The following is a 15710-nucleotide window of genomic DNA, read 5'->3' on the forward strand; positions in this document are numbered from 1 at the left end:
GAATAGATTTCTGTTTCTAAGTGTTGATCACCATCTTTTCAAATTAAGTGACAAAACAGTGAAGGACAGTGTGCTCAATGTAGACTGACAGGAGGTAGAAATTAGTGGAGGAAAAATTACTATTTAAAGTTGAACCTTATGAAGACAGTAGATTTAAATCCAAAATAGATACAGTCTCTTCTGACGGAGTAAATGACAATCAAATAATTGGTGAAATGTCAAGAGCTTCATCTACTGAATGCTGTAATATTAACAGTAATGAAAGTGCAGAAAGCAACACACAAATATGGTACAAAAGTACAGTTGTACAGGAAACAGATATTAGATGTCATGAGAAAGGCAGATTTGGTGGTGGTATTAACAATAAAAGTTTTTCATTTTGCATTAAGATGAGTGAGAACATGTGTACCAAAAGTGACATTAGTAGTTCAAAGGTGGAAATGAATAATCACATTACAAACTTAAAATCAGATTTGGGTAAAGGTATCAAAGATTCAAATGACAAAATGCCTTGTTTGTTTGGTAAACAGGTTAGAAAAAGGTAGAGAGAATTTGGAATCAAAATTAAAATATTTTTGTGCTACCAGTTTATCAAGTAAAACAAAATTGAAAACCATTATAATAAACAGATGGAAGTTGTTGTTAAACCTTTTCAAGATGAGGCCACAGATTAGGTCTAACCTATTTTGATTTTTATAATAATAAAATGATTACAAATGTAATTTAGTTCACAGCTGCTATCAGTGTTCTATCATACACTGACGCGTTACACAAATCTCACAACCAGAAGCAAACAGAAGTTCTTTTCTTCAGGTAAACTTCTCGAATAATAGTCCTCTCCAAGTGTTGGACTGCTACCAGTTATACTTCCACATTGCAGAATTACCTCAAAGTTCATGAGATTTGCAGTGAACAGATCTGATACACTGTTAGAAGATTCATCAAACTGTAACGTTTGGTAGTGATCACTTCCTCCTTGTTTCCACCCATCATTTGCAGAACTTGATGGATTTCCAGCTTCTATCAATTGGACAGCTTCTTCATCAGTGATTCCATCCTCTAGTTGAAATTCCACAAGTGGCAAGACTTCTGCACAAATTGTAAAACACAATTAGCATGAATATTCCTGTCTAAATGTATAGCAGCACATTTTCTGATATGCTTACCAAAGGAAACATATGAATGCACAAATGGTTGCCTACATTGTGTACAACAATTTCCAGATGTGTTCATCAGTGGGTTATAAGTAGAGCAACGGTAACACATGGGGAGCAATTCTTCATTGTCATGATATGGCTTGGCTCGTATCATTATTGATGAAAGATCTATGTATTCCTGTAACAGAAAATTTAAATACTATATAATGAATAAATAATGGAAATACCTATAACGATTATGAGAGAAAGCTAGGGATTAATATTAATTTCTGGACTGAAGTGAAAGTGTGTGAACTGGGTAGCGCTGGCTATTAGTAACTACTAATGAGAACACTTTATTCTTTATTGCTGCTACATAAATTCTAAATTTATGTATTTCCATCAAAAATCCCTATTCATCTCATTTACATACCCAATTACTGAATACAATTTACAGAACATGCAAGTAAAACAAAATCAAACAACTGAAAGATCAGCATGTCAATTCTCGTGTCACTTCCTGAGTGAAAGTAATGGAGATGAAACCAGAGTGCATTGTTACTAAGCAATAACAGTGACAAATAGGAAAAGTGGCATAAACAATTGTTCTTAAAACCTAGAAAGAAAAAAGCAATCAGTGGTTAAACATACTCTCTTTCTTGATGTGAAAGAGGGTTCACTTTGGAATACTAGGCAGGTAGAAACAGAGCAGTGACCACTGCTATACATCAAGAAATGTTCAAGAACAACCACTGCCCACCCATTAGTAGTAAGCAATATGTCTCAGATTAGGTGTGTTTTTGCTGAATACTGATATCTGTCTAACACTGTCATTCGGTACGACAAATTTCAATTTGTTCCTTATTGTCACGCTTTTACCAGATAAGTGTTTTTCAGCCTACTGAAAAAGGAATGGGACTAAAAGTCCTGAAATATGCAGTGCATGAGTAGCTACTATCAATACCATGAGATATCTTTTAAAACGCATCGAAGTTCGATACTTGATCTGTATCCAATTCTGTTGAATACAGATGATCTGCTGTTCAATGTTGCTGGTCATTTAGTCTCATGTGCTGATGACACCTCAGTCCTAATTTTAAAAAAAATGCCCTAGGAAAAAAGCCAGATACTGTACAAAATATTCTATAATCTCTGGAATACTGGTTTCATTAAAATGGACTGAAACCGAATTTAATTAAGACCCGGGTAGGTGACATAGTTTTGGACTAAATCACCAGAAACGATTAGATAAAAATAGCTCACAATTTATTAGGAACTGATTGAAGTAAACCATGTGAGATTTTCAGGCCTAAATCCAAAGAAAAATTTAAAATGGAAGGTACATAAATACTTCTTAGCAAATAAATTGGATAGCCTAGCTCTGGCAGTGTGTGTTTTACCTGGTGTCACTCACATAAGCACAAATTAGTGTATCAAAGGTACTTTAAAACAATTATTAGGTATGGCATAATCTTCTGGGGAAATTAAACCAAGAGCATTATACTCAAGAACAGCCACTACCAGCCTGTCACTAGTATGCAACATGTCTCAGACTAGATGTATTTCTGCTGAATATTGATGTCTGTCTAACACTGTCATTTGATATGACAAATTTCAGTTTCTTCCTTAGAAGAAAATCATCAGATATGTGTATGCCCAACAGAGAGATTCCTTTCATCTACTGTTTAAAAATACTAACAGTTCCTTCTCTATACATTTATGAAATTTTGATGTTGCTCCACAGTAACCCACATACATTTGAAAATTATTACTTCAAGCACAATTACAGTGACTGTAGTGAAGAAATTTTCAAATTTCCTACTCATACAGATCAAAACTTTATGCCCAGACACACCACTACATACAAGACTAAACATTAAGATTCAACTAAGAGGCAGGAATATTGCCATGCAAATAGTCCAGCACAGAGTACTGTTAGCATTGCCGGCTGGCATATTGCATGTTGTTGGTTCAAATCCAGTCACCAGCATGTATTTGTTATTTATTATGTATCATTTCTGAAAGGTTTTCAAACTTTTTTTATGTTTGTAATGTTTTTGTATTCTGGAATATATGATGTCTGAATAAACAGCAGCACACTCTATCCAAGAAGACAGTTTTGTTCTGTTCCAGCTGTACACTGGTGTTCATAATAGATGTGCTTTCAGTGCTTCACTGACAACCCACTTTTAGATTTGGATTTGCTTTGTTTACAAAATGACATTTTTTGGTGGAGATGATTGGTATTCAAACATTTACATCAACTGTGACTCCAATTAGGCAATGTAAAATAAGTCAGCTACAAGGACAGGAACCAGAATACAAGCGTCCATTGTTCCCAAAGTCCATATATTCAGGAGACCAACAGATTCCAAACAAGCAGCAAGTCAGTTGTACATCAGACATCCACCAGTTTTTTTCCAGAGAGACTCATCAGTACCCGATGAGAAGGCTGAAAGGATTTGACCAAGTTGCCAAATACAACAGGCGGGATAACATGATGTTTGGCAAATGTGTACTTTTACTTGCATGGCACAACCATGCTGTGATTCAAGAACAATGGAGAGAAGCTTGATAGCCGAGACAAATTCCAGACAAACTGAAGAAAACATTTGTTGACAATCAGTAGAGATTCCACTTAGCAGAAGAAAAACTGAAGAACACAACCCAATGTTATGAGGCAACTATGAGGGTTGACTGAAAAGTAATGCCTCCACCTTCGTAACTCTTCAACAGTTGGCAGCATTCATATGCAACAGGTATGAGGGGCGTTTGAAAAGTCCATGCAAAGTCCGAGAGATGGCACCACCGGCGCGTATCGAGGTCATATTTAGTTAGTAGCATCTTTCGAAAGAACGCACACCAAATTTCAGCCATATTGGTCTATTTCTTTGTGTTTGGCATTTGTGTGAATCAAGGTAATCGAGTGATAGTCAAAAAAAGGACGAAGAAGAATTTTGTGTGGTGATTAAACATTACTTTATGAAAGGAAAAACACCTCAAGAGACTAAAGAGAAGCTTGGTAAGCATTACGGTGACTCTGCACCTTCCATTAGAACAGTTTATAAGTGGTTTCAAAATTTTCAGAGAGGCCATATGGGCACAAGTGATGCTGAACGTTTTGGACGCCCTGTGGAGGTTAAGACTCCAGAAATCATTGATAAAATCCATGATATGGCGATGGATGACAGAAGAGTTAAGGTGCATGAGATTGCTAGTGCTGTGAGCATTTTGAATGAACAGGAACATAATATTTTGCATAAACATTTGGACATGAGAAAGCTATCAGCAAGATGGGTTCAGCGATTGCTCACGCTTGACCAAAAACAGAATCGTATGAAGTGTTGAAAGGATGGTTTGCAGGTGTTCAGGAAGAATCCACAGGACTTTAAGTGTCGTTTCATCACTGTGGATGAAACATGGATACATTACTATACTCCTGAGACCAAACAACAATCTAAACAATGGGTTACCACGGGAGAATCTGCACCAAAAAAGGCGAAGACAAGTCCTTCGGCCAGAAAGGTTATGGCAACTGTCTTTAGGGATTTGCAAGGGATAATCCTCATTGACTATCTCAAAAAGGATAAAACTATTACAAGTGCATACTATTCAGCATTACTGGACCATTTGAAAACCAAGCTGCAAGAAAAACGCTGGCAATTGGACCACAAAAAGGCCTTTTCCATCACGACAATGCACCAGCACACACCTCACCAGTTGTGGTCGCAAAATTAATGGAAATAGGATTCCAACAAATTTCACATCCCCCCTATTCTCCAGACTTGGCTCCCTTGGACTATTATTTGTTCTCCAATTTGAAGAAATGGCTGGCGGGACAAGGATTTTATTCAAACGAGGAGGTGATTGCAGCAACTAATAGCTATTTTGCAGACGTGGACAAATCCTATTATTCAGAAGGGATCAAAAAATTAGAACAGGGTTGATGAATTGTATAACTCTAAAAGGAGACTATGTCGAAAAATAAAAAAGGTTTACCCCAAACACTTAAGCAGTTTTTATTTTTGCACAGACTTTTCAAACGCCCCTTATACTGACTTGTTCCATAGCCTCTTCTCTACAGCTCCAGTTGGCGAGAACCCTTAGCTTTGAATGGTTGTGTTGTTACAGTGTTGAGTGCACAGATGGTCAATCAATGCAATTAAAGCAATGTGCAGTCATTGAATTCTTGACAGGAGAAGGTGTCACCTCAAAGGAGATTCATCAGACAGTGAAAGTAGTTTATGGTGATTGTGTTCATGTGAGTATTGTGCATTGTTGGGTGAATAAGTTTAAAGATGTTGAGGCGGGATCATCTGACCTGCGTGACAAACAAAGAGTTGGACAGCAACCACTGAGTTTCACAAGCAAAATGTTGACAGATTGATTCAGGACGATCGTCGTATCACTCAGAAAGAAATTCCAAGCACAATCGGCTTTTCACAAGAATGTGTGGGTCACATTATTGCTTTGCTTGGCTATTAGAAGATCTGTGCACAATGGGTACCCCGGATGCTGACTCCTGAAATGAAAGCACACAGACTTGAAATTTGCCAGGAACTCCTCACGTGTTACAAGAATGAAGATGCACAGTACTCACATCAACACAATCACCATAAACTACTTTCATTCTCTGATGAATATCCTTTGGGGCGACACCTTCTCCTGTCAAGAATTCAATGACCGCATGTTGCTTAAATCGCATTTACCGACCGTTTGCGCAGGAGTGCATAAAAAGTGGAGGCATTACCTTTCAGCCAATCCTCGTATACAGTTTTACATACAGAAGTTTTGGCCCTGTGCCACATTAAAAGCACTCCGTCTTCAGGCCACAACTGGCCCATTGGGACCGTCCAACCGCTGTGTCATCCTTGGCTAAGGATACGGATAGGAGGGGCATGTGGTCAGCACACCGCTCTCCCGGTCGTTATGATGGTTTTCTTTGACTGGAGCTGCTACTATTCAGTCAAGTAGCTCCTCAATTGGCATCACGATGCAAAGTGCACCCCAAAAAATGGCAACAGTGCATGGCAGCTCGGATGGTCACCCATCCAAGTGCTGGTCATACCCAACAGCGGTTAACTTTGGTGATCTGATGGGAACTGGTGTATCCACTGTGGCAAGGCTGTTGCCCATGCCACATTATGAATATGAACATGAATATTATGGAAGCAGACAAACACACACACTTGATGAAAGGAGTAATAGAAGAATGTGTATCAACCTCTTCTGGTAAAGGATTTCAAAACAACAGAGGAATTCATCAAGTGGTGCCAGAGCATTGAGGAAATGCAACACAAAAAGATTTGGGTGAAATAAATGTAACTAACTCCTAAATGTGGTCCCTATGGCAGTTGTGTAAGCCTATCATGACCTGCCTCTCTCATAAAACAGGTAAGTAAGAGAAGAGATACAGCAGTTTATGGCAGCTTGAAATGTCAGACCGTGTACTTAAGTTATAGCAGCCATGAATGTTGACCCCATATGTCAGGTGGTAATACAGAATGTTAGGAAATGATGTATCAATCTTTAGCATCAATCTCTGACATAAGTCAAATGTGCCAGGAAAAATGGACTTGACAGACTTGAACTCATGCCAAGCCATCAAATGACAATCCAGCATCTAACTAATGTAGGTACAACCAACTCAATTGCAAAGTATAATATCCCACAGAACAACAGTCATTTGGAGAACAGAGAACACTGTGGACATCCTGGACACAGACACTACTGCAGAGAAAGAAAATGAGTGTTCGAAGACTATTACGCTGGAAGATGTCAACCATCACAACAGTCTTATTCACGCCAGTCAACTGCAGATGATTATAGTCGACCTGAAGGATGCAACCCATTGCTGTATCCTGGACAGGGTCACTTTCCAACATGTCGTAGCTGTTCTACGTCACTGTACAGAAGCACCAATCACTTGCCTGGCTGCTGAACTCAGGGAAACTGAGCAAGAAGAATCTATGGGGATGATACCCCCAACAGATGTAACTCCTTCACTCCTTCATGGACAACAGTTACTAAGATGTCAAGAAATCTCACCGACACTGTCACTGACCGACAACTGGTTGAGACACCAGTTAACACAGGGCCTTCTTTTCTCTGGGAACAAGTGGTGCAAGAATAACCATCAATGACAGAAGATAGTGATTTAAATATGTCATTTTAACAGAATATAGTCCTAAGGTCAGTCGGGACTTCTTGCAAGCTTTGTAAGTAGTCATAGTCAGTGGGAGATCAGAGCTCCAGAGAGACAAACATATTCAAACAAGCATGCATAACAATGATTTCTCTGAGCAGTTTATTGTTGTTGAAGACATTGTTGTCCCGCCATCATCAAGATGAGTTCCAGTCATCAGTCTAGATGCTAAGTTAAACTGTGAAGCTTTTGTCAATTGCAAAAAGCATTTCAAGCTTACAAAGTAAATCTACATACGAGCGACAACCATAAGCACTGCAAGTGGTCAAGTAGAACTTTGAATCACCATCACGAGCAGCCACAACTCATTCCAAAATGTATGTGCATAGGAACAGCCACACCAGTCTAGTAAGGGTAGCTCAGAGCCACTGATGAAAAATTATGCTCAGTTACTATTACAGACAACACAGTGAAGGAAAATGTTATCGAACTACCAATATGATCTGAGCTGACTGAGGAACAATGTCTGTGAGTGTCTGCCTTTTTGGTTTAATTTCAAGACATTTTCAGGACACTCCGAGCAGCCCGTGGTAATCATAAAACACCATACAGAGTGTATATGCAGACAAAGAAAAAAAAATTCCAGACTTTTCCTGGATAAAAATACACTTCCTGGGTAATAATTCACGCTTGGCTGGGTGAAAATATCCATCAGATCTGTAAAACTTATCAATTTCTTGAGTGGTAAGGCTTTTATATATACCACTTCCCAGCACTTTAGGAAATGAAACCCAGCAAAAAGTAGCAGCAATGTGTATGCTGCATATTTTCGTAATTATGGAAGTATAAATATGAATTCCACCAAACACAGCACGTTAATTTCTGAAGGACTTAAGTCTAGATTGCAATGTAGTTTTGTCAGCCAGTCATAGCTCACGTCATGTTACCTCACCAGCAAATAAAAGCAGATATTCAGAACATAGGACAGTTATGTAGTCAGCCAATAGCTAAATCACTGTTAAGTAGAGTGGATACACAAACAGGAAAAGCTTATGGTTTAAATTAATATACATGTAGTATAGCTACAAGAAAAGCTAAGCTTTGACATATAATATTGTCTTTTTTCTTTGTGGGTGTTACCCCTTAAGATATATCAAACACAAACATGCCAGTAAAATTTTAAATGATGACATAAATTTCTTGTCTTCTGGCCCTGAAATTCTCTAAGTGGCTGGTCCTCAAAGTGTTAATAAATTCATCACACATTCTCACATGTCATATAATTCATCTTGTGTAAAAGGAAATTTACTTTGAAAGTAAAGCTTCTCAAACCATCATTTGGAATATTTTCCAGCAACCTGTTAGAAATGTAAATTTTTGTGATGTCACACTCATCAAAAACAGTTGTTATGAAGTATTGCATAGTCTTCATTCTGAAGCCTTTGACACACTTTGCTGTCGGCACACACTTTTGAGCGCACTGTGTTTGTTGTAAGTTTTACATTGGTGTTTCTTTCTTGTTTATGTTTTATTGCTACAGTATTATTCTATGGTAGCGGGCTAAAGTAAAAATTTTTGTTAGAGTATCAGTTGTTACCAAATTATAAAAATTTAACTCAAAAGTAAGACAATGGAAAATCCCTGAAATTATAAAAAATTCCAAGTCTTTTTCTAGATTTCCTGGTTGTCCTGGGGCGTGTACACACTGACCATTCCAAACTTGGGATTATCCATCAGTTAGACAACATTCATGCAGGGAGTCGCAGGCTGAACATGTAATTTGGGAGGAAGTGGAGAAGAGCTGCAAGGCGACATAACTGAACCTTCAGAGTGTTCTTGGTCCTCTCCTGTGGCCCTTGTGAAGAGAGATGGCACATGATGTTTCTGCATTGGCTACTGATGACTGAACACACTTATGAAAAAATCTGTCTACCCATTGCGGACATTGAAGGCACCCAAGACTGCTTCGAAGAGGCAAGGTATTCCTCAATGGTGGACATGCAGATAGGCTTCTGGCAAATCAAAGCTGGTGAGGCTGACCAGGAAAGGGCTGTCTTTTTAACACCCAACAACCTCTATGAGTTCAAGATTATGCTGTTTGACCATGCAGCACTCCAGCCACCTTCTTGCGTATGGTGTACAATGTGCTCCAAAACCTTAAATGGGTGATGTATCTATGGCATTGTTATTTTTTGAAAACAACTGAAGAATGTCTAAGCCTGACAATTGTGTTGAAATGTGTTCCGACTGCAGGACTCCATGTGAATACAAAAATGTATCTTTTCATTAGCCAAGAAATAAAAACCTTGGGGCACTTAATTAATGGCGATGGAGTCCATCCAGAATCAGAGAAAATAAGAACAGTCACAAATTTTCCAACTCCTTGGTACACGGTGAGAACTTTTCTGAAATGTGCTTGTATTACTGATGATTCATACAGGACTTGTGTACCAAGACATGTTGCTTGCAAGAACTACTGCGGGAAAATGCCAAGTTTTCATAGAATGAGGTGCAAGAAAGAGATTCCCTTGTCCTTAAGGAGCTCTAGCTTTGTATGATGAGAATGCCAACACAGAAGTTCACATCAAAGCTGGTGAGGCTGACCAGGAAAGGGCTGTCTTTTTAACACCCAACAACCTCTATGAGTTCAAGATTTTTTATAATTTCAGGGATTTTCCATTGTCTTACTCTTGAGTTAACAGCATAATCTTGAAACTTCCTGGCAGATCAAAACTGTGTGCCGGACCGAGACTCGAACTTGGGACCTTTGCCTTTCGCGGGCAACTGCTCTAATCTGCCAGGAAGTTTCATATCAGCGCACACTCCGCTGCAGAGTGAAAATCTCATTCTGGAAACACTAGCACTTATTGGATATGTGCTATTGTAGCGCAAAAATTTAGGAAGGTGCTGAAAAGGTGATAACTTATGCTTCCAGAGTACTCTTCAAGTCTAATATGAACTACTCTACAACTTAGAAAGACTGCCTTTCAGTTGTCTGGGCCATCAACAAGTTCCAACTATATTTATTAGGCAAATCATTCACACCTGTGATGGACTACCAATGTCTATGCTGGCTACCTAGTCTGAAGGATCCATAGGATTAATGAACGAGATAGGCACAGAGTGCAACATCATACTGGTATACAAAAGCAGATGTAAACACAAAGATGCCAACTGCCTTTCAAGGAATTCTTTGGTAAAACACAGCAATGTGGATGAAATCTCAGTTGTCACTGCATTAAATGGCACTGCTGCTGATCAAGCAGTGCTGAAAACAATAAAGTCCTTGAGGAAAGAGGAACTGACGAAAGGAGTATTCCATTCAATAAGTGGAACACTGTATAAGAGGGGTTATGATCCAATGGAATGGAAATGTTTGCTCATCATTCAAGATCATCTACGGCCAGCTATCCTACAGTATTTCCATGATGCTACATCTGGTCACCAGGGATTCATGAAAATTCTAGACAGAATCACAAACAAATATTACTAATCATGTCTCTACTGATCCATTAGACACTGCCAAGACTGCCAGCAACAGAAGGACATGCCCGAATTACCTTGGGGCATATGATATTAATTCCATCTGCAGCAGCACCATTCCACCAGATCGGAGTTGACCTCTTTGGAAGGTTCCAGAAATCAACAAATGAGACTGGTGGATAATAGTCACTCCACAGTCATCAAAGGCGTGCCTGCTACCAAAGCTCCAGATTTTACAAGGTTTCTTGTAAAATCATCATTCTGAGGTGTGGAGCATCTTGGATTGTGAAAAAGTTTCCCAGTTGAGACTAGTATCAGATGTTATTTCATGTTGCGACGAGATCCACAGGGTGACAACTGCCTACCACCCACAGAAAAATGGTCTCACAGAACGCTTTATTAAGATGTTGCCAGATATGCTCTTGATATACACTGACGTCAAATGGAAAGACCGGGACTGGTATACAATACTGTCCACCATTGTTGTTGTTGTTGTTGTTGTGGTCTTCAGTCCTGAGACTGGTTTGATGCAGCTCTCCATGCTACTCTATCCTGTGCAAGCTCCTTCATCTCCCAGTACCAACTGCAACCTACATCCTTCTGAATCTGCTTAGTGTATTCATCTCTTGGTCTCCCTCTACAATTTTTACCCTCCACGCTGCCCTCCAATGCTAAATTTGTGACCCCCTGATGCCCCAGAAGATGTCCTACCAACTGATCCCTTCTTCTATTCAAGTTGTGCCACAAACTTCTCTTCTCCCCAATCCTATTCAATATCCCCTCATTAGTTACATGATCTACCCACCTAATCTTCAACATTCTTCTGTAGCACCACATTTCAAAAGCTTCTATTCTCTTCTTGTCCAAACTATTTACCGTCCATGATTCACTTCCATACAGGGCTACACTCCATACAAATACTTTCAGAAATGACTTCCTGACACTTAAATCAATACTTGATGTTAATAAATTTCTCTTCTTCAGAAAAGCTTTCCTTGCCATTGCCAGTCTACATTTTATATCCTCTCTACTTTGACCATCATCAGTTATTTTGCTCCCCAAATAGCAAAACTCCTTTACTACTTTAAGTGTCTCATTTCCTAATCTAATTCCCTCAGCATCACCCGACTTAATTTGACTACATTCCATTATCCTCTTTTTGCTTTTGTTGATGTTCATCTTATATCCTCCTTTCAAGACACTGTCCATTCCGTTCAACTGCTCTTCCAAGTCCTTTGCTGTCTCTGACAGAATTACAATGTCATCGGCGAACCTAAAAGTTTTTATTTCTTCTTCCTGGATTTTAATACCTACTCCAAATTTTTCTTTTGTTTCCTTCACTGCTTGCTCAGTATACAGATTGAATAACATCGGGGAGAGGCTACAACCCTGTCTCACTCCCTTCCCAACCACTGCTTCCCTTTCATGCCCCTTGACTCTTATAACTGCCATCTGGTTTCTGTACAAATTGTAAATAGTCTTTCGCTCCCTGTATTTGACCCCTGCCACCTTCAGAATTTGAAAGAGAGTATTCCAGTCAACACTGTCAAAAGCTTTCTCTAAGTTTACAAATGCTGTCCACGATAACAGTCACATTTGACACAGCAAAGCAAGACACTACAGGATTCACACTGTTCTTTCTGTTCCACAATTGTGAGGCTGAAGTAATGGATACACTGTTTCTCTTACAACCAGATAATATTCAAGATGACAATGAAACACCTCACTGACGGGGCTAAAGAAGCAAAACAGCTGGCTTGCATACGTTCTCTGGATGCCCAGGAAAATGACAGAAAGTGTTGTAATGCCAAGCACTAGCCAGTGAGATACAGCCTGGAACACTTGGTACGGATTTTTACATCTTTGTTGAAAGTCAGAGAATGAGAAATGTTACTGAAGTGCCACTTTGGGTTGTATTGTATCCTTTGTCTCTTGCCAGCTGCCATATACGACACTGAGGATTATGACCCTTCATCAAGAAGACAAAAGAGCAGGGATGTTGTCCATTCTTCCATATGAAAACCAGTATAGTCCAGAGCTATTGATCAAGGAAACTGAAGGCCCACTTCACGAACACAAAGTTTTGACAGGAGGGGCTAGCTTCAATGCTCATCATAGTGAAGAGATGTGACAATATGACTGAAAGGATACTCTAGTGCTGTTGTATGAAAGACCACTGACAAGATCTAGAGCCAGGATGGTGATTTGTTTTAGTATTTATCAGTTGTGGAAGGTTCTTGAAATTTCACAGTTTGGCTATTCTGGAATATCTATGTTTGTATAAACAGCAGCACGCTCCATCGGGGGGAGGGGGGGGGGGGGGGGCAGTACTGTTTTACCCATATGTTGGTGTCCACAATAAACATGTGTTGTACTTCACTAATGACACTATATTTGGATTTGGACTTGTGATTGCGGTTAAGACGTGAAAATATATTTAAGTTGGAACTCAGCACTGACACAATGGTTGTACAACCTTTTAGTTGATAAGTGCTACTATCCCACAGTGGAGCTTATGGAGAGAGAAAAAAGAAAAAGTACAACACCAACATTTATCTGTGCATTTAACTATGATATTGCAGTAGTTGTACTGCAATAATCTCACAACATGTTTTTAAAACTTTTCAGTGTTAAAAACAAAATGACGTCATTTCATTCTGTTGTATTTTTAATTTGCTGCTGTATAACAGCTTAAAAACTATAAACTGATACTAATCACTTCATTCTTTTGTAGTTTTTCATCTATTAAATTTTTCTACAACAAGGCACTTATGATTCTTTTTTAATTTGATATGTCTCCTGTTGAACAAAACACATGATTTTAACATTGTAAATTTTAAGTCAAATTATATTTACATTTACACAGGCAATTCAAAGTCAAACTTGCATTACACTTCAAGGAGTTCTCAGGGGACGAAACAAGATCTTATTACTTCTGCATAAACAGCGAGATAAGATGTGATTAAAGTTGTGTGACACAACAGATCACCTGCACCTCCTTCCCAATCTCCCGCAATCTAGCACTCTTTCTTCCCTTCGGACAGAATTAGTAGTTCTGAAAGCTAGATGCTTTTCCCCCGACATTTAGAAGTATGTATTGGTAGTTCTTTCTCCTGAAGAGAATTACTGGTCAGCCTTGTAATTTTTTTTGTTCTGTCAACCAAAGTATTCTTTTAATAAAATTATGGAAACACAATTTGAACGTAATGCCAATGGAATATAAAGATTCAACTTTTATTGTGTAGTAAAATTATTAATTCTGAAATTAGGAGGTACATCATCACTAAGTGCAACGCCGATCTGCAATTATTTCACATATTATGTAAGCTAATAAACTTCCTAACTGGGAAATATCAGAAGGACCTATGACAGTTGGGATAAAACCTGAAGAAGAAGAACAACAAGAGCCAAAATGATTATAGTAATATCTGACAGTTTTGATGAATTGTAAATGTACTATGGATGTCTCCCTGAGCTGCTAAAGGCTTCTTCAGGCTCCCATGTGTCAACAGATACAGAACTTTGAAACGCAAAATAAAAATTAATTATTTCCAATTCTTCTAAAGGAATATGATAGTAATTTTTCAGTGCTAGCTACAAGCTATTACCTGGAATCTATGTGGTATTCGAAGCTGTTGGATTTTTTCCAGTACTTGCCGTGCTAACTTGTATGCCTCCAGCTGCTGGGATTGCTTTTCAAGTGTGTACAATATAGCACTGTTCTATTGTTAAGGAAACTATTATATTAACAACAAAAATAAGTATGCTTTTACTATGTTAGAAGAGTGCACTACCATTGTATCTAACTTAGAGCAAATCGCTAAGTAATGTGGTCAATGTTACTTGCACTGTATCTGGGAAAAGAAGACAATGAATTTCAACAATGGAAAGTCTAGGATGGAATAACAACTCTCCAATGTCCAGAGACATGTGTTGTGCAGTTTCTATTTCAGTAGGAGGACTTTGTCCAAAAGCTTAAATACTTTAGCAGCCTTTTTCGTTGTACATGTGTGACTCAACACTCCTATGTGGTTGAGTAGCAACCTGTCGTTGAGATAATGAATTCAAATGACAGAGGAAGACAATATGAACAGGTGGGCAAAGGGAACAGGTGGGCAAAAGAGAATACACAAGTCTAAAAAATTAGATTGACAGGGAGTGTAAAAAGGCAAAGCACATATGGTCAGTGATGAAATGTGAAGCTGTAGATGTATGAATTACTATGGAAAAGATAGGTGCCACCTATAAGAAAATTAAACAGATATTTGAAAAGAGAGAGAGAGAGAGAGAGAGAGAGAGAGAGAGAGAGAGAGAGAGAGAAGCCCCTGTATCAATATTAAGAGCACAGATGGCAATCCAGCATAAAACAAAGAAGGAAGGCTGAAAGATGGAAAGAACATATACAATGACTATGTAAGGAAAACAAACAGAGATGGGAGACAGGATACTGCAAGAAGAATATGAAAGAGCCTACTAAGTCGATAAAGGACTTCTGGGGTAGGTGAAACTTCCTCAGAATTATTGAGATCTTTGGGAGAGCCAGCCTTAACAAAATTATTCCACTTAACGTGTACGATATATAGGCGAAACAACCTCAGACTTCATGAATAATGAGATAATTACAATTACAGAAATGGAAGGTGCTAATGGGTGTGAATATTGCTGAAACAGTTTAATAAATCATAGTTGCACAATACAGACACAAAATATTTAAAGAAAACTGGAAAAACAGGTAAAGCCAAAATCAAGGAAAATCAGGCCATGTTCCAAGAAATGCAGGAACTTGGGATTCAATACTGATCCTTCGACTTGTATTACAAGATAAGCTGAAGAAAGGCGCGGCTGTGTTTACAGCATTTATAGATTATAGAGAAAGCTTCTGAAAATGTTAACTGGAATACACTCTTTGAAATTATGAAGGTAGCAGGGACAAAGTACAGGAAGTG

At 38.6% G+C, this 15710-nt stretch overlaps 1 protein-coding gene and 1 pseudogene across 3 annotated transcripts in view; both read right to left on the reverse strand.

The window, feature by feature from the left end:
• The window catches only part of LOC124604846 (intraflagellar transport protein 122 homolog), a 239008-nt gene that overhangs the window by 60280 nt on the left and 163018 nt on the right, over window positions 1-15710 (reverse strand). For all 3 annotated transcript variants that reach the window (XR_006978594.1, XM_047136514.1, XM_047136515.1), the window contains exons 20-22: window positions 14373-14481; window positions 1167-1335; window positions 887-1089 (exon numbers count right to left, since the gene is read on the reverse strand). Coding sequence is in view for 2 of the 3 variants with exons in the window: in XM_047136514.1 (XP_046992470.1) it covers window positions 887-1089; window positions 1167-1335; window positions 14373-14481 (481 nt within the window). In the remaining variant the exon portion in view is untranslated. The remainder of the gene's footprint in view (window positions 1-886; window positions 1090-1166; window positions 1336-14372; window positions 14482-15710) is intronic.
• Window positions 6152-6269, reverse strand: LOC124555526 (annotated as a pseudogene).

Source organism: Schistocerca americana, chromosome 1, assembly GCF_021461395.2.
Source record: "Schistocerca americana isolate TAMUIC-IGC-003095 chromosome 1, iqSchAmer2.1, whole genome shotgun sequence".
Classification (NCBI taxonomy): Eukaryota; Metazoa; Arthropoda; class Insecta; order Orthoptera; family Acrididae; genus Schistocerca; species Schistocerca americana.